The sequence below is a fragment of the Thunnus albacares genome, chromosome 22 (assembly GCF_914725855.1).
Source record: "Thunnus albacares chromosome 22, fThuAlb1.1, whole genome shotgun sequence".
Classification (NCBI taxonomy): domain Eukaryota; kingdom Metazoa; phylum Chordata; class Actinopteri; order Scombriformes; family Scombridae; genus Thunnus; species Thunnus albacares.
In genome coordinates, this window is record NC_058127.1 from 25461098 (window position 1) to 25481356 (window position 20259).

At 38.5% G+C, this 20259-nt stretch overlaps 1 protein-coding gene across 1 annotated transcript in view; it reads right to left on the reverse strand.

The window, feature by feature from the left end:
• The window catches only part of adam19a (ADAM metallopeptidase domain 19a), a 197767-nt gene that overhangs the window by 54351 nt on the left and 123157 nt on the right, over positions 1-20259 (reverse strand). Inside the window, exons 5-9 of the mRNA XM_044341231.1 lie at positions 15698-15774; positions 6671-6854; positions 1494-1559; positions 813-884; positions 288-454 (exon numbers count right to left, since the gene is read on the reverse strand). Of these exons, the coding sequence (XP_044197166.1) occupies positions 288-454; positions 813-884; positions 1494-1559; positions 6671-6854; positions 15698-15774 (566 nt within the window). The remainder of the gene's footprint in view (positions 1-287; positions 455-812; positions 885-1493; positions 1560-6670; positions 6855-15697; positions 15775-20259) is intronic.

Below are 20259 nucleotides of genomic sequence, written 5' to 3' on the forward strand. Positions count from 1 at the left end.
AGCTAAAAGACAGTCATGGAGTTCTTCTCCTTTGGTCATATCCACTAAACCAAACTGCAGGTATGAAAGTGACTTAATCCTTCAGCTCTATTTTCTTTCAACCTACATGTGTAACCACAATGATTGTGTTTCAGGCTGTGAGTGCTGCCAAACTGCTTCTGAATACACAAAAGAGTGTTACTGTGGCTGAACAGATCCAGTGTAGACACTGACAGCGCTCATCAGTGCTGCTGGTGTAGATAAAGTATAATCATGCATGTGTGTGTGTGTGTGTGTCTGTGGCTCACGTCAGCAGCTGAGCATTGTCATGTTTCTTGCGGGATTTCAGCTTCTGTCTCCACTGGAGGAAGGACCAGAGGGTGGCATTTGGCTCCTCTGTGACGATACATTGATCCCTTTCGGTCCACACCTCCAGACCAATCAGAGGCACACGGATGTTCAGAGCCCTATAGAACTGAACACACACACACACACACACACAGAAAAAAACTAAAATGTGTGCCTACACACAACGGTTTGTCTATAATCTTGACATAAGCTTCCATTACGCAGTCTAGTCACACAAGGCAATTATTCTCTAATCTCCACTAAAGGGCTGTTGAAGGACACATTGATTCAGTTGTGAATTTTCCTCATACTACAGTATATATCGGTGTACACTAATCATTTATTTAGAACACTAAAGACAACACATTTCAATGTAGATTAGTAATGGATGACATCAAGATACAACAATATCTATAAGCTTGTTGAATGTCGTTGTTTGTTCTCTGGAGAGTTGCAGTGTGCAGCAGAGAACCCATCAGCCTTACCTTATCCACATAATTGGCAATTTCCATTATCCTTGCCTTGGTTTTCTCATAGTCCTTATTCTGTCGTTTAAACTGCAGGACAGGGAAGAAGGGGAAGTATTAGTAGCGTGAATGAGGTCAGCTGTCAGAAAAATAAATAAAATGTTGGAGACAATCCTTTCTAAAATTTCCTGCAGAGAGAAATGACTCATGAAAACATCACTTTAACCCAGTGAGGTCTGCTTTACCACTTCCACCCAGGTCCATCATCATAATTATACCAATTGCAGGAGGAGTGGACTGGAATCTTGTTATTGGTCACCATGACCTATTACCACAGCATTAATGTAGCAGACAGAACCCTTTTATGAAAATATAGCATCTCATCACTGGAGTTTAGTGTCCATTTAAAAGCCCTTCCACCTTTACATTCCATCTAAATACGCTCCGTCACAGACAAATCCTTCCAGCTCACTGCCACATGCTTTTGCCTCAACATGACTATTATGTGAGCTCAGAGCTCTCGGTACGAAAGAGCTCCATTAGCTGGAACGAGATAATTGTTTAAGATGTAGAATCTGTTTTTGCCTGTCTGCGCCTTTTGATGGTTGTCTGACGTCAGTGGACAAATGTGGTGCTGATGGACGCAGGAATATTCTGCTGTGGAGTGAATGGGGCAGGTGGGAGTTACTGTCAGCTTACCAGTGTGTTGTCAGCCACGATGTACAGTTCCATGTACTTTGTGGTGCCCCAGGTGTTCCTTTTCACCTGGCATCAGGGAAGAGGGAAGATCAGAAAATGGTTATGCATTAGTCTTATAGGTTTGGTATAAAGTATATGGCACTATATTATACCATACTTACAATACCATATTGTACTATGCTATTCTATACTATATTATACTGTACTATATACTCTACTATGCTATTACTGCACTACACTGCTCTATACAATACTGCACTATACTATTCTACACTACACTATTCTATACTGTACAATACTGCGCTATACTATAGTATACTATACTGTGCTGTACTATACTATACTACGCTGTACTATACTATACTATACTATACTGTGCTGTACTGTACTATACTGAGCTATACTATACTGCACTATACTGAGCTATACTACACTATACTATACTGCGCTATTCTATACTATACTATACTGTGCTATACTATACTATACTGTGCTGCACTATACTATACTGTGCTATACTATAGTATACTATACTATACTACACTATACTATACTGAGCTATACTATACTGCGCTATACTATACTATACTGTGCTGTACTATACTATACGGCGCTATACTATAGTATACTATACTATACTATACTGTGCTGTACTATACTATACTATACTATCATATATTATACTATACTGAGCTATACTATACTGCGCTATACTGTACTATACTATACTGTGCTGTACTATACTATACTGCGCTATACTATAGTATACTATAATGTACTATACTATACTATACTATACTATACTATACTACACTATACTATACTGAGCTATACTATACTGCGCTATACTATAGTATACTGTGCTGTACTATACTATACGGCGCTATACTATAGTATACTATACTATACTATACTGTGCTGTACTATACTATACTATACTATCATATATTATACTATACTGAGCTATACTATACTGCGCTATACTGTACTATACTATACTATACTGTGCTGTACTATAGTATACTATACTGTACTATACTATACTATACTATACTATACTATACTGCGCTATTCTATGCTATACTGTGCTGTACTGTACTATACTGAGCTATACTATACTATACTATACTGCGCTATTCTATACTAAAGTATACTATACTATACTATACTATACTATACTGTGCTGTACTATACTGAGCTATTCTATACTATGCTGCACTATTCTATACTATTCTATACTATACTATTCTATACTGTGCTTTACTATACAATATTACGCTATATTAAAGTGTATTTAAATATTCATTTAAATTTTAAAACATCTATAAATGAGACACAAACAAAGTGTTTTGCATAAAATCTCTGAATGACAGAATAAAAACATTGAAGGATAACAAAAACTCATTCATTTTATTTAGAATTTTTTCAGAAAGAACACAAATACGAGAGGTCAATTTAGTTTTTTGTAGCTTACTTTTTAAGACTCAGTTACAATTTTATATGTATGTTTATATACATGTTTTTTATGTCAGCTAATTTTCTGTTGGAAGTTTTTTTTTTTGTATAAAAATATATTAAATTTTAGTCACAGAAAATGGACGGATAAAAATTCAAGGGATCAAAATGCCCACAGTTTTTCTGGGAATGTTGTCGTTTTTATTCCTGTTATCATCCAGGTTTACAGTCAACAGTGTCCCATGGTCTTGATACTGCAGAGGTTGTTCCATACTGACAATAATACAATTCTGGGGGAAATTCGGAATAGAAAAATGTTGAATTTCAAAAACAGAAGCAGGTAGGTACTAGAGTCAGTATGGGACTGCAAAACTAAATGAAAAATGCCTCTACATCTCAGTAGAACCCTAGGCGTAAATGTGGAAACCAGACCTGATTATTCAACCTAAGAACCTGCACAGTCTGAAAGTGGTACATAAAAAGGTGAACAGTCTAGTGGCCTCTCAATCATCCATGCTGCTGTGTTTACAGAGCTTTACAACTCCGTATATCTCTCCATCATTAAGTTTCCACCTTCCTAATTCTTGATTACAGCCATTAGAGAAAGGCCCTGCTGTAATTAAAACTCATTGATTTGCGTGCAGGGGGACTGCTGTCTGGACTCGGCCTGGACGTAACACCAATACTGTGGATTGGCGGGGAATCTGTTATGCTGTGATGGCAGCCTGTGGAGCCTAGCACACACACATATCCATAGTACTGCATTCACACATTGCATTGTTTATTTGAGAGGCAAATAGTGGCATAAGCCTTGGGACTCAGTTTGGGGTCTGCTATGGCTGGCATTTCTGCATAACAACCCAGGATTAATGTGTAGCAGTGGAGGGAATTGGGAGAGCCAAGGGGTATGGTGCAGAAGGGAGGAAGATAAAGAAGTAGGGGAAAAGGATGATGCTGTGGTGGAGAGCTAAGAGGGCTTTCAGCATATGAGGAGGGGAGAAAGATGAGAACAGTTTAAAGTGATTGAGAATGTAAGTGGGAAAATGATAAATATGGGAATAAGAATGAGAAGAAAAACCAAAGGATGACTCTTTGTCCCAGCAGTCTAGACAGAGGAAGGCAGAAGGCCCCACAGAGGAGCCATTTTATCATCAATAACTGCAGCTAAGCAAACTAGACTTGTGTTTAGTCCTTCATTGCGAAGGCATAGAAAATAGCAACACAGCCACTGCGTAAACCGACCTAAAAAGCTCAGTCAAAGCCATAATTCCCTCCATTTCCAGGTGGGGCCGGAGTTATTTTGCGCTCTAAAATTGCACCCAGAGAAATTCAATATTGTGTTTGCATTTGATGAAAATCATTTCCCTGGCAGAGCCAAATGTAGTCATGAATGGATTGTGATTTAGTTATGTAATAAATCAAAGCAAAACGGATTTATGACTCAGTTTATCACATCAGAGGTAGTAAATAAATCACAACTGTTTTTGTGTCTTTTTACACATTCTCTAACAGCCCTTTGGTTCACTGTGAGAACACAACGCTTGAGTAGTCCCACTGTAAGGCTGTGATGACTTAATTGTGAAGAACCCAGACACACTGGGCTGATGGGTATTGTTAGACTGTATGTGGTGGACTGTATGTCATGGTTGGACTAAAGCAGATGAGGAAGGAACATTTCAAGCTACAATTTGTGACCCAAAAATGGTACTGAGCTTAATTAGAGGTATTTCAGTCAGACGAGTCATGTGGAGCGGTGTTACTGGCATGAATATAGAGTATGTGTCTGGTAGCGTTTGGTGACCTTCGTGACCTGCCAAGAACTCCTTGCAACTGAAGATGATGAACACATAACCCCATGTGCGTGTTGGAGAGTCGCCATGTGACTTTATTACCAACTTCAGTTGTCCTGAACTGACCTGCTCCATTTTGTTTGTAACCTTTGTTGTTTTGTACGGAGAAAGCAAGTAAAGTTCAAGGGGTTGTGTGATCTGGTTGGTTTAAAGCAAAGGCTACAATCTGCACAATCTCACAAAGTTATAGAGGGTCATTCTAGCAATTTTGGTAACACTTTCTCATGTCTAGATAGGTTCCTTTTTTAAAAAAACAAATTAATTCAGTCTAAAACAAAATATACAAATACAAAAACAGAGAAAATATTTCCTTTTAAGTAAAAACATGATTAACAAGACTAGGATAAAAATAGAAAGAAAAACACTTAGAACTACGGTTGGGCTTCCATAGAATTTTATCAAATCCAAATCCATTATTGAATCACTTAAGCTGTTATGGAATTAAAGATAACTTAGCTGCAGCCTAAAAATACAATCAAAATGTTTTACCACATTTATCTTTGCTAACAAAAAAGTTTAAAAGTTTTGATATAGTATATGTTAGCACCTGAGTTTAGAGATTCTGGGTATTTTGCAAGATCCAAAATGTATGGCATTTGGAATACAACCCTACAAACAACACAGGTAATGTGGGTTGCTGCATATTAAAGGTTTTAATAGTAGGGCCTAACAACTGCATATGATAGGTTTCTGTGTGTGGTAAACATGGTAAGATCTGAGACTTCTGCACTAGGTTTTGCCAAAATGTCTAACTTGCCCACTTGTTCAAATGGCTTAAGCTTTTCATTCATTCATCCAAAAGTTTTCTGTGATTCAGTTCAGTGAACAGTTCTTTAATGTAGTTGAGACATCTTTTTGAAGCCTGTGTTCTACTGTTGGTTCCGTTGACGGATACGGATAAGAGTTGTCTTGAATGTCAAAAAATGGAGTTGATGTCATGGATTGTTTGCTGTAAGGAGTGGCTGTTTGGTGATGAATAAAGTATGATCCAGCTGAGTTTGCTTGAATTGCACATTTGATAATCCCATAGGTTGCAGAATTTTTAACTAGAACTTTGGATAGAAATTTGTTGGAAATGCTCTGCCTCCTAGCCTGGGCTCTAGTGTGAAACCATGAGATAAAGCATCGCTGTATCAGTACATGCATACAGTTTATAGGTTTCTGAAAGCTGATGTTATCTGAGCTGTAGACGTGTGACTTTATTTATTTTAATCCTCAAAAAATGTATCCATTTTTACATAGTGTTACCCCCAGTAGAAAAGCCACTGAAGCCTACCATCATGGGACAGATAATCTGCACTGAAAGCCAGACCAATAAAACTCTTAGACGAGTTAACAGCACATTTAAGGCAGAGTGAAGCAGGTTTCATTAGAGGTTTTTGCAAACTGACATCCCTGAAGATGTTTAGAACAATCCTTTCTGCTCAGGTGTCTGATGTGACAATACTCTGACTGACTGAAACATAATTACCAAATAAACCCTGGTCCACCAACAGTGGCACCAAGAGGCATATATTGATTTCCGTTGCATGTAAATGACATCAAACGCTCTGAGGAGCAAATGTTGCTACAAGGCTGTCTATTCCAAGTGTACTAAGACATTTTCTATCTGTGCTACTGCAGGAGCTATATTTTTTCACATGTTTCAGGAACAGACCAATATTTTGGAAAACACACTTGTTTGTCTTTGGACGCACAGAGATGAGAATTCATCTTTTAATCAATATCAGGGCAAGACAGCAAACAAGTGTAAAGAATTCATTTATCATCATCATTTATTGCCACATTACTTATGTGGAAAACAACCTGATATACTGCAGTCTGACCTTTTTTTTTAATCACAACAGTGGCATTGATGTCTGGGAGACTCACCCTTGAATGAAATGGCCTGAGCAGGTTGGAGATGTGATGGAACTGTGTGCTGTGATGGCCGTGGCCACAGCTTCCACCTTTAACTGGCAGGTCCTCTGCATTCAGCAATGAATGGTGGAGAGGATCCACACTGCTGATTGGCTCCAGGTAGTAGGTGTCACTGGAATTCAAGGTTATCAGGCCTCTGTGTGAAGGAAAAAAGATTGGGAAAGGGTTGGGAAAATAGGGTCAGAAACATTGAGCACCACTACATATTTTTATTGCTGCTGTTCATTGTTGTCTGAGAACACACAACTTTTAGAATCAATAATCTAATTTACCAGGATGTGACCTATCTATGGAGGTGCCGCGTAGTAGTATCAAGAATGACACTTTGGCAAACATGTATGTACCCCAATATAATCCCTACTGATACAACCCTGCTGCTACAGCCTTACCTGGTCTGGTATGACCAGTAGCTTATGGTGGCTAATATAAGCAACCTTTAGCTACATATTGCTGTCTAACTGACATTACTAAGTCAGTCTTGTGACTTTACAACTCTTCTCTACTTTGCATTCAGTTGCAATCTCACTAAAGTTTAGCATTTACCATTATCCTGTAGCTACAACTTGTGGCCACAGTGGCCACTGTTCTGCAAAAATGACGCATGCTTGGTTGGGAGGTCCAAGTTACCAGGATGTGACCTCATACTCAAAGTGCAAAAAAATCATACAGTTATGTTTTTGGGGCTTGAAGCCCTTATTAGAATGTCAAGATCACTGACTTTGATTGAGTTATTCGAGAGACCAAAACAGAGATAAAAGAAGAGTGAATATTGAAATTACATTAATTAGATATACAAAAACACGACTCAAAATAAATGTCACTCTGTGTCTGCTGGGTGAAATAAACAACTGTTTCCTAACACAAGTTTGCCATAACAACCTTATAAAGTTAGAATATGTTGGATATTGTGTTTACAGCTTGTTCAGCTGCCCCCAAGTGGCCAAAAAATCAATTAATGCAGCTTAGGTACTGTACACTATTTACTGTGAACATTTTTTTAATCTCATGTGACTGAAATGTTTAAATGTTGTTCAACCAGTGGGTATTATAAATCCTAGCATGGAGAAACATTATTAAATAACCACTGTGTATAAGTTGAAAAAAAATGAAGCCAACAACTGCATTTCCTAGTCCAAAAGGTCTATAACTGCCACATTGTTTTGTGCTAAACAACACTAAAACAACTATTCTCTAGTCCTCACTTACATTCCCGGGTGTTCATATATCACACTGACCTCATGCCATCTATTCTGTATTTGTTTGGTTATCTGCTGTAGCTTCTTTTTCCCTCTTTAGGCACTGTTGGATTGGTTCATATATTTAAAGCTTCATATGAGTAAAGCCTCATTGCAGGGTGCAGCAGTGAATTTTCACCAACTAGCAGTTCATGATCAAAGGAGATGAAAAATATGGATCATCATTCTTCCAACAGATCCCAGCTCCCCACTGAACCCCTCAATGGCCTGTGGACCATTGACTGTGTGCTTTGCAATTCCCTGGTGTCACATAAAGCATAGCTTGGGTTCTGTTACATAGACTTATGGTAACCACTGTTGAAATACTTCTGTAATTTCATTGTAATTTTTTGTCCTTTTTCGGAACTCTAAGAACCAGTTTCAGTTTATGTCAGTTGTTTTTGGTACACTAGCTAAGCTGCTGTAGGCAAACAAACTTGATTACTGTTTTGACTGACATAAGACTGAGCTAGAGACAATTTTACATGCAGAAATCATCGCAACCACAATGAAAGCACAATGGCCAGACCACATCTATGTGGTTTGCCTCACGCTGTGATCAGATCACAGACGGGTATAAATGAGTTTGAGCACAGTTTTAATGGAACAAAGAATAAGGCCAAAGTGTTTGTTAGATCATCAAACAGTATCTGAAACCTCTGCTACTATATGTTGGAATTGGCGGAGAGGATTTTTGTAACTTTCCGAAAGCAACAATTCAATATTCAGGCCCACTTTATGCAGTGATTGGTGAGGTATTTGGTCAGGTTTCTTACCTGTAGTGGTGTGGGGTTTAAACTTCTCACAACTACCTCTGTCATGTTTTGTAACAATTAAACATGATGAAAGCTATCTAGGAGTAACCGTGTGAAAATGTGTCATTATTCCCATTTCTGCAATTCATCATGTCTCATCCCTCTCTATGATGCTGAGCTTTCCGCCCCACCTTTGAGTGTAGACATTTGCAAAAAGTCTGTCTCCGGCTGTTACATGAACCTTTCTTTGCACCTCATAGTGGTCCACCCAATGCTTCCCCTGACCCGTGACCTGTGTTGACAAGTCTGACAGCTCCACCTACCCAATTTCCACAATGAGATCTGATCATAATGCCGGCAGAATCAAGTCAATAAGAACTCTTATTCATACCAGGTGTAAATGCAAAGGTCTCGAGGCCTGAAGTCAGATAAATATATCCAGATACAGACCATAATATGTTAATACCAAGTGGAGATGAGGTCTTATTTGTAAGATTTGTTTTACATTTTTCTTCTTACTTGTAATGCTCAACACTGTGATGGATGGTGGCTGTTGTATTTCCCAGGGTGCAAGTTAGGGTGTGTTATTTTTAGTGCTCAGAAATCTCTATTTTGTTCTTTAGGAGAAAACATTTACTTTTTGTGTTTTTTGCATCTTTTAAAAGTTACATAGTTTCACTTTAAGACACGTAGTTGAAGTCTAGTCCTCTATGCATCCTAACAGAAAGGCCATAATGATGTACAGTGTGGCTGGAAGACTTGCTGTCCTTGGCAACGCAGGGCAGTAAAAAACAGGCAATTTCAAGAGAAGGAGGCCATTCTGCAACAGCGACTGTCTGGGTGAACATCCAAATTATGAGTGTATGAGTGCGTGTGTGTGAGACTGAGGAAGAGACCTCTTGTTTCATCCAGACAGACTCTCAGACACATCCTCCACTGACTATGTTTCCTCACTAAACCCTCATCCACCAGACTGTCTCAATCCCACATGGAACTGCTGACATGTGACTTCTGACCCATAACCCTACCTTATCAGTCCTCTAAAGCACAAACTACTTACAGAAAGTGACTATTCTGACTTCTTAAAAGGGAGGGAGAAATATTTGGCTATGATCTGTGTCCTATCTCCCTATCTTTCATTTTGCTTTAGGGCTTTTTAAAAAGTTTAAGTCCAATTTAACCATAAACCATAAAGTCACAATCTTAAATTCTCTACCACAAATCTGTCTTTTGGGTATCAAACACACACTGTGGGCCTGTAAAAAGAGGGGCTGTAAAGAGTTCATGTTTCAAGGCTATCAGTGGATGTGGTTAGCTTAAATTATGTTTGTTGCAATAGATTCCAACAGCGTGCATTTTGTTATGCAACATAATCAATTGTTTCTGTCAGAAAAAATATATAAATGGAAGATTAAATTAATATTTGTGAAGAATATGGGTTAGCATAGTTTACATGAACATCTCAGTCAATACATAAAGTCCTTGCATTGAGTTTTTATATATTTATTTGGGGGAATTGTTGGATCTCTCTGTAAATTAAAGAGTATGGTCTAGACCTGCTCCATGTGAAAAGTGCCCTGAGATGACTTTTGTTGTGATTTGGTGCTATAACTCATAGTAAACCTGCCTACAATGGATTTGTACGTGTGTAATAACTTTTCTTTTTATTACACACTATAACATTCTAGTGAGCAATTATGAGGCTGTTATTTAGACAAAATTAAATACATTGTTACCGTACAGAAGCTAACAACAAGGTAACATACCATTCAATCATTTCTTATTTAGCAATTATAAGTTGTACATTAAGAATTATTACATGTCTATGACATGCTATAACACACTATAATAAAGAGCTGAGCAGTTATAAGGAAATATATAAGGACATGCTTTTATGAGGCATCTGTAACTGGTTTCAAAAAATACCTTTAAACCCACCTGTGAATGACATGTACACACAGTGAATGAATGCCAGCAATTATAAGGATGTCTTCTTTAGTTGAATAAAATAGTGTTACGGTGGAGGTTAACAGATTCTAGTAAGTCCATATTCCTTTCCTGAATCTCCATCTCTGTCCTGACCTTGAACAATAATGACTCACACAGGCTCTGCATGCTGTGGTCCAATATGTGTCTGAAGTGTGTGTGAAAACTATTTCACCTCATCTGTGAAGATTTTGTCCATTTATTTCACAATAGGCACAAAGGGAATCATGTTTTTTTATGAAGAGTTATGCTGGCTATTGTGTTCATCCACACTGCCTGACTGTATGGGTACTATTGAGCTTGGAGCCATGCTTTTTGAAAAAATATAGTAGGCTTCTTCTTTTTTTCTTCAACAATTATGTGTCCAAGGCTGTTTTACAATTTCCCCTAAAACCATGTAATTCATCCTGAGTGAATACAAAACACCTCGTTATGACATGAAAGTTGCCGGCAGGGAAAATGAGCAGGGTACTGCAGGACACAAGTGGAAATGAAAACATACAGAACTGCTGGAGAACTGCACATAAGAACAGAAAAGGTCAATGCTGAAACAAAAAGTTCTCATGCACAACTTTGTTATCCTGGCAGCGAGGTCTTCCAATAACTGGCAATTTTTGCAATCATGAGATTTTTTTCTTTTGCATAATCATCAGTTCCCTGTAAGTACTGCGGGGTCGTGCAGTCTGGCCATTCCAAAGAAAAGCCTCAAATCCACAGAGAAAATGACGAGGGGATTTCAGACAGCACTGCAGCTGGAGCGCAATAAATAGTCTCATCAAGGTACTTTTTAAACTCTTTTATCCTGTACAAATCCCACTTACAGACCAGGAAGAAAATCAGAAAATATTGTCATTTTCACAAAATGCTCATTAAAATCCAGGACGTCGTGATCTCAGTAATGAGAGCAATGTGTGAAATGGGGACGGACTGCTGAGTCATACTGTTGTTTTGTGAAAGACATCGTTGATTCATAGTTTATGATGGCACTGTTGCCAAGCAGAGGACATTTTCAAAGATGCCAGAGTATAAAAAGTGACCCCTGACAGAACGCTTTCATTATGACTTCCAGCAGAACACGCGTCACATTGCTCTTTTCCATACTGAATCACACCAAATCTATTTCAGATCTATTTGTATTTGTTACCTGTCACGTATGTCTCTCTGACATTACCATTTTATGTTCAGGGTGTCATTATTCTGTCTCCTAAAATAACATTTACACTGTAGTGGTTTGGTTTAACCTTTAGTCTGCAATGATTTATAATGAGGTTAATAGCAGAGTAAGCTTTGATTATTATGATTATCTAGAATGCAAAGGTCAGTTCACGCTCTAAAATGACTGTTTTAATCAGTTATGAGTGAATATAAAGAACATAGACTGAGACGTGTGGGGAGATTGTTGTAAAGGAGGACACCATGACATCCTTCAGCACCTCCTGGTTGCACAGTTTTATTTAAAAGGAATCTATCCATATTATAATACAGCTGATAAACAGCACATGGGTATATGGGTGTAATGCAGTTCTTGATTAATTTGAAGTGACTGCAGCATAATTTACTTTCTGTTCGTGCAAACATGTACAGAAAGTTTATTACTAACCTTGGAAACACTGGTTTGACAAAATAATCTTAGCTCATGAGATGAGATTATTTTGTCAATACACAGAGTTGTTCTGACCACAAGAAGAGCCTGTTAACTGTCAACTGTGAACAGTGTTTCAGCAGTTTTTTTTTGTTGCATGTGTGAAAATCAGTTTAAAGCAATATTCTTTTTGAAAATGGGATTTTTTAGATAAACATCCATCATTATTATTAACATCTCCTTCAGGTGCCTTTGTCTCATAGGATCATTTTGATAACCTTATTAATGTTATCAATACCCAGAGGGGAAACTACTTCACCTCATTAAATGCACTGTATGAATAACAAGTGAGGCAGTATATGGAACCACAGTACTTTTTGACAACTGTCTGAATTGTGACAGTATGACCAAGTATTGAAACCTAGCAACTACTGAAAGTTGACTGCTTGGTCATATTCTTAGTCTAGTTTATTTGTTTTTGATTGGATATTTCCTGATTAAAAGCCTTTAGTGTGGAATATAAATGTTATAAAAACATCTTTCAAATGCTTCTGACGATTTTGCACAAAAATGTGACAATCCTGGTGAAAAATGGCAGTCTATGTTTTGATTTCAGTCCACTAATGTCAGTGTCCCTGACTGAGATCCAAAGGGAAGGATAGCAGCGTGCTTTTCTGTCTGCCACTATGTGTAACTTGATTCTACCATTTGGGGGCGCCAAAGTCTGAAATTTTCAAATTCTATATTGTGACTTTAAAAAGGTTACTTAAAATACTCTGAGTAATCATTTGTGTCTGATATGTTTTTTCAAAAAAAGTCCAATTACCTCATTAAAATCCTCAAAATGACATCTCCTCCTTCTCTCTCGTAAAAAAACCCCAAAAATCTATGAATCTGCAAACATTATATTTTCAAAGTTTAACTGCTGGACACAAGATGTTTCCTATTTTGCTGAAAAGTCCAATATCAGACAATAATAATTTTCTTTACACGACCCATAATACTTTTTTTTTTAAGGTTCCTTTAATCTTTTTTTTTGACATTTGCAACCAAAGAAATGTACTGGGCAGGATATTTTACAGTTGAAAATTAAACTTCACCTCTTTCTGGTGGACGAACCATAAAATGGTGACACTGTCAGCATTTCTCTATTTCAATTTCTTGTCATTTATTGGCCAAGATATACACCAATATCTAAATATCTGTAATAAGCTGGTATTGGCTGATATATTGTCCTGGCTCTAACTGTCATGTAACAAATCCTGCTCGTACAGTGAAGCTCAAACATCCGAGTGAAGGAACAATGGGCAAAACACATTATGGAGTGGAGGGGGACTTTAACATCAGTGATGTCACAGTGTACTGACACACCCTGGAGTACACTTCTACAGCAAGGTGAGAAGTTCAACCACTGGAGGTCAGCAAAAAACAGATTTTCAGAGAGTTTTTAGTTGCTCTTTAAAGATCTATATTTTTTTCATGCAAAGTTTGTGTCCAGCTGTTCTATGATAATATCAAACACTTATCTTGTTTATACTCTGCAGGATGTAGTTTACCCATCTGTTATTTTAGAAACTGAAAGTTCAGTTTGCTTTTCTGTCTAAGAACAAACTTGTGTCAGTCAGCTCACATTTGGACAGCTCTTTGAATGACTGGACATTTAGAGAGCATTTACATTCTGCTGGCTTACAGATCTCTGTCCCCCCCCCCACGTCCGCTCTGTTCCCATCAAAGCTGCTGTCAACAAGCAGCATCTGGCTACCTTCCCAGATCAGGACAGAGGGACTGAGAGTGCCGACGGACGTGTCAGCACTACACAACGCTCGTTCAGATTGAAAAATATAAGATTCATTCCAGAACTTCCTGAAACTCCTATCTGTTTAGATGTACTCAACTCGCTTTTGAATTAATTCCTACTTAAGCTCCACTGAGCTGTAACTTGATGTCTCTTTTATTGGATCAAATTCATAAATATGTATTTTGGGACACACATCCTCAGGACGTGCCAGGAAAAAGCTTCAATCTCAGTCTCAAATATGCAAGACATGCCACATTAAAATGTGTCTGCGGCTGTGATATTTAAGGCTTTTAAAACTGCTGCCTGGATCCCCACAGAGGATCAAATTAGTCATTTTCATGACAATCTGAAAAAGAAGAAAAGTTGTAACAGTGCAAGTTGAACTTTCTCTGGTTGGACAAAACTTTATCCGAATGTTTTGTGGGCAAATTCCAGAATCAGTGGCAAACATTAAAGCTGCACAATGAGACTTTAATTGACATTACAATAAATAAGCAGCGTCCCTGTGTCTACTATTCTAATTCCTGGTGAGCCTGGTGAGGGCTTGTGGCAGTTAGTAATGATTAAAGATCCTCTCCAGACATGTTTTAAGACATAAAAAATACTCTTCTTGGAACAATAATGTGTGGCTGTTATGGTTTTTCCACAACAAAAAAGTATAATTACCATGTTAAAATCTTTAATATGGCATCTACTCATTCTCCCTCATTAAAAATTCCAGAATCTGTAAATATGCAAATATATTTCATCTCAGAAGTTTAACTGCTGGACACAAGATGTCTCCTACTTCACTGTAAAGTCCATTCTCAGTGTGCTGGAGGCCTCAAGTTTCCACACTTGTGTTGCATACTGGACAAAGATTGGCTTCCAAACTAGTTGTGATGTCACAAATCATGCTATTAGTCCCGCCACTTAAAATCGGAGCACAGAGAAGCTTCCAGCAGACAAATGTGAAAACAAACTGTGCACATGCATCATTCTGCACAGTGAAGCTCAAACATTCAATTGTAGGAAGGAGGGAACACAACACAGACCTCCATCATATGTGATTTGGATGACATTGAATGGTTTTCAAAATCACATTTATTTATTCAAGAGCACAGCCTTCAAAAAGTTTATCATCTCAAGTCCTGAATAATATTCATATAAAGGCTATGTTAACATATGATGTTTCTCTATCACTTAATATTGGCTATAAATTAATTAATAGTAACATGTTTTCTGTTTTACTCAACACTGAGTTTAAGGTATTTTCCTCACATGGTTTATGACCAATACCTGAATAACATTTCCATCAGCCTCACTTTGTGTTTACTGTTAATTAGCGAATGTTGGCATGCTAACATGCTAAATTAAGAAAATGGTAAACATTACATCTGCTTAACATAGCATGTTAGCAATGTCATCGTATGCTCCCATTTGCATTTTGCTCAAAGCAGCACTGTGCCTAAATACAACTTCACAGAGCTGCTAGCATGGCTACAGACTTTTAGTCTTGTCTTGTTTTGTATTTTGTCTTTATTTGATATTTAGCAGTAGAGAGGCCAAACCAGGGCAGCTCTGCTCAAATGAACAACATACAGTAAATAACAAACAGTATGTATGTTTAGCCGTTGACTGTACCTGACTCCTGAGCATGTGCTGAGAGCCACCCAGGACTCTGGATGTCCTCTTACATGGCCATGGTAGAAGCAGTGGTCCTGAAAGAGAAAAGAATTGGAATCAATAGTTCATATTTCATCGGGAGGAAAGCTTTGAAAAGCTGTGATAATGTTTATGCAGACATGCCTGCGGTGCAGCCAACAATGAATCGATCTGCTGGATTGATTTGATGGTGTAAGTGTTCCTAAAGCGGGCTGTGTGCTCCTGTTTCATGACTACAGCTGCCGGTAAAAACACTACATCTGAACAGCAGCTGCAATGAATCGATAAAGATATGCAAAGCTCCTTAGGCGTGACGGTGTTCATATAATGGTGGGAGTTTGGCCACTGAAACATCCCAATGAGGATTTGAAATGAGACTTGAAAGAAAAAGAGACAGAATCTGAGGAACTTTTTTAGACAATGCCTCCGCACTACCCTGATAAGTAAACAGTTGAATAAAATACCACATTATAACAAAAATAAAAATGCAATGGATATAGTACAATATAAAATACTGTAATTTGTAGTCTTTTATTGAACTCCCAACAAAGACTTCATGACCTGTAGGGGGTTGTAGACTGTTTACATCTATTTATCCCAAACTATTCAGTACAGGATGTTAAGTTTGGTACGCAACTTTCTACGGTTCAGAATGCCCGACGGAACAAAAAACTACACTATAGTACAATAATAATAATTTAGAGTATACACAGATAACTCTCGAACTAGCTTTGTATAATCTAAGTACGTTGATGTATTTGCATGTGCAGGGGATAACTTCTTTTTTATTTCAACAACTTTACTGATAGAATGACAGTTTAGAGAAGAACAATGGACTTGATAAAAACATTTTGAGCCCTAGCACAACAGCACAAAAGAAACAAAACAAAACCCCAACCTGCCCATAATTCCTACAATAATAGCTAAGCCATGCTAGTCGAGTTAGCCCCTGAATATGTAGTTTATATAGCGAGTGTTGTTGGCATGGTGAACGCAAATGAGAAATTTTAGCTACAAGAGCTTTTAATATCATTTACATCTATTATTTGGAAGTGTTTACTGAGTGGATCTGACTAAAACTGTGTGCTGTTGAACTGAAGTTGGGTATATGTCAAACAAACAGAACAAAAAAACAATTAAACATGCTAAACCATTTGGGATGGCATTTACATATCTTTAACCCTGCTGTAATGTTCTGTAGTGGTACGAGAATTAGCCAGGTCCCCAGCCGTTACTGTCATTACAGATGGGTGGACCTCCAGGACTACATAGAGCTACTTTACATTTTACAACTTGACAACATACAGCGAGCACTGACTGAGTGTGAGCAGAGAGTTGACCTAAATGTCGAATTCTTAAAAGTTGCACTCATCAATACTTTATATCAACAATGAATCAGACGACTATGTGAAACGTGGGAGGTTTTGCTTGTAGTGATGAACCAAGATAATTATCACCCAACCGTTTGGCTCTGTCTCAGTCACTCTGCTCTCATCAGGCTTGTTTCCAGCAGCAGCAGCAGCAGGCAGCTGTTTTCAGTGATAAAACCACTGCACACCACCTGCTCAGCACCAAACAGCATACAGACACAGTTAGAAACTAGCTGGTGAACATAGTGGAGCATCTAGCAGCTGAAGAGCCAGATATTGTTCTCAGGAGTTGGTAGAGACCAAACCAGAGCTAAAAGAAGAGTTAATATTGGACTTTCATTCATCAAGTGGATACAAGCATGACTCCAAATGAATACTAATGTTGCCCTGTGTCTACTGGTTGTGGAAATAGGCAACTGTTTGCTAACATGATGACTATATCAATTTTACAAGGTGATAATATGTCAATGTTGTCTTTACAGCTTGTTCCTAAAGTTGTAAAAAATAAAATAAAAATCATGCTGCTTTAAAATGCAGTGCTGGCTCTAATGGTCTGTTCAAATAAATTAAATATACTGCAGCTATCTTAATGGACATTTTTTTCATTTACTTAAAAGTCCAATAAATGACATTGAGCCTCACTAGATGTCAGCAAACAACTATTTGCTATGTAAATATATAGGGAAGTAATAGTGACTTGAGCAATGAATGACGTCACACTCTCTATGTGGGTGTTGTTATCTGAGCTTCTTTGTTCTTTGTTTTGGTAGCTGCACTGGCAACGCCTGTATCTTAGTGCATGTAAGTGTGCATGTTAGTGCATGTGAGTCCCTCCCTGTCCTCAACATCCATTTCCAAGATGGCAGCCACGTCACAAACTTCCTCAAACTACAGCTAAACAGTACACTAAAATATGTTTATGAAAACATCTAAGGTGAGAAATAGGCAATGCAGAATCTTGATCCATATTTGATCAGCACTGCCTACTTTGACAGAGTTGACATGAGTTGTCAGCTCTTCCCCCCCCCCCCCCCCCAACTTTACTGAGTAAATGACATATTGCAACTTAATATTTGAGAATACACAGATGGAGGAGCAAGCTGCTGGTAGGTAGGGAGGTGCATGTCCATTGATGGATTTGTAAGTGAATAGCAGGACTTTGTAGTCAACCCTGAAGGAGACAGGGAGCCAGTGCAATGAAAACAGAGTTGGTATTATGTGTTTGTTTTCGCACTGTCATCAGGATCATAGCAACGCTTGTTCTGAATGTAATGTAGCTTCTGGATGCTCCTGCCAGGGATCCCTGTGAAGAGCGCATTGCAGTAGTCCAGTCTCAAGGAGATAAAGGCATGGACAGATTTCTCTGCATCTGACAGGGTTAGAGAGGGGCAGAGTTAAGAGATGTTTTTGAGATAGTAAAAAGAAGTTTTGTACGTCTTATATGGTCATCAAAAGTCAGCTGAGGGTCAAATCAAACACCCAGATTAGTGAGGAGGAAAGGGGGATGTCCTGGTCATCACGGGTGAGATAAGGTATGGGGAATGACAGAATCTGGTGTGGAGTGCCAATAAGGAGAGCTTCAGTTTTGCTGCTGTTTAACTGGAGGAAATTTGTGCTCATCTAGGCCTTTATCTCCTTAAGATAGGTGCTCAGGCGTGACATCGCTGCAGAAGGGCTTAGGGCAGTTTTGATGTACAGCTGGGTATCATCAGCATAGCAATGGAGAGACATCTCATCTCTGCTGATGACATGTCAAAGGGTGAGCATGTAAGGGGGAGAATGGGGCCGAGAACCGATCCTTGAGGAACACCACAGGTGACAAGGAGCAATCCAGACGTGCATCCTCACAGTGAGACATACTCAGTCCTACTGGAAAAGTAGGACTGAAACCACTTAAGTGGAGAGTCTGAAAGCCCAATGGTGGTATGGAGGTGCTCTAAGAGGATAGTGTGATCCACATTGTCAAATGTAGTGCTCAGGTCAAGGAGAATCAGGATAGAAGGGGACCCTGCACCAGCTGCCATCAGCAGGTCATTCACAACCCTGAGAGGAGCTGTTTCGGTGTTGTGTGCTGAACGAAAACCTGACTGAAATTTTTCAAATAGATTGTTGTGTTTAAGGTGGTTCTGAAGCTCAGAAGCAACCACCTTCTCCAACACTTTGGACTGGAAAGGGAGGTTGGAGATATGTCTGTAGCTGGCAAGAACTTCTGGATGTAAGGTGGGCTTCTTAAGAAGGGGGCAGATGACTGCGACCTTGAGGGCAGATGGAACACTACCAGTTTGAAGAGAGAGGTTGACAATGTAGGTGATCAGGGGGCTGAGAACAGGAATGTATGATTTGAGCACATCTGTGGGAATGGGGCCCAGGGCACAAGTACAGGGTTTCATCTTTCTGAGGAGTTCCTAAATGTGGCTCTCACTGACGCCAGTAAAATGGCGGAGAGATGGCGAGCTCCCAGATAGAGGGTTGACAACAGTCATTAATTAGGTTTAGGTCCTTTGATGTTCATGGAAGCTCACAGTTTATTGACAGGGAGCCAAGAGCATCTGAAACATTGTTCTAAGTGTGAGAGATTTAAATAGTGGTTATCATTGATGTATTTCTTGTATATATATTATACATGTTAAAAATGGTGTTCTTAAACTAAGTGCTCAGTGTTAGTTTATAGTTACATCTGTTCCAAATACCTTTATGCTGTGTCTATTTTAAACTTAGCTCCTTGCTGTGTAAAATGAGACAGTCGATTGTTTAACAGTTATTTTATGTTGTCTGAGCCAGTAGGACAAACCATAGTTATATAGATTTCTATGTCTCTTTCATGTGTTGATCTGACAGGCCTTTAGAGGATAGTGTTGTTGTTCTTTAATTCAATGTGATAGCAATGCCATTTTGTAATGCTGTTTTGGTTCACACCTATGTGCTGTCATTCTGGCATATATGGTCATGAAGAAATACTATTCCTAACCTAGTTGAACTCTTGACCTTTGTTTCTATCTGAGGGTTGTTCACTAACCTGTAAGGTTAACTATAGACATTTTCAGATCCTGTACAAGGGTACTTAAGAAGTGGCTGAGTAACAACTTGGCAGAGAGAGAAAGGGTAACTAGGTGGTATGTATTCTCTGTCTCTCAGAAATATGATGCATTGTACTTCTGATTGCATGCTCTC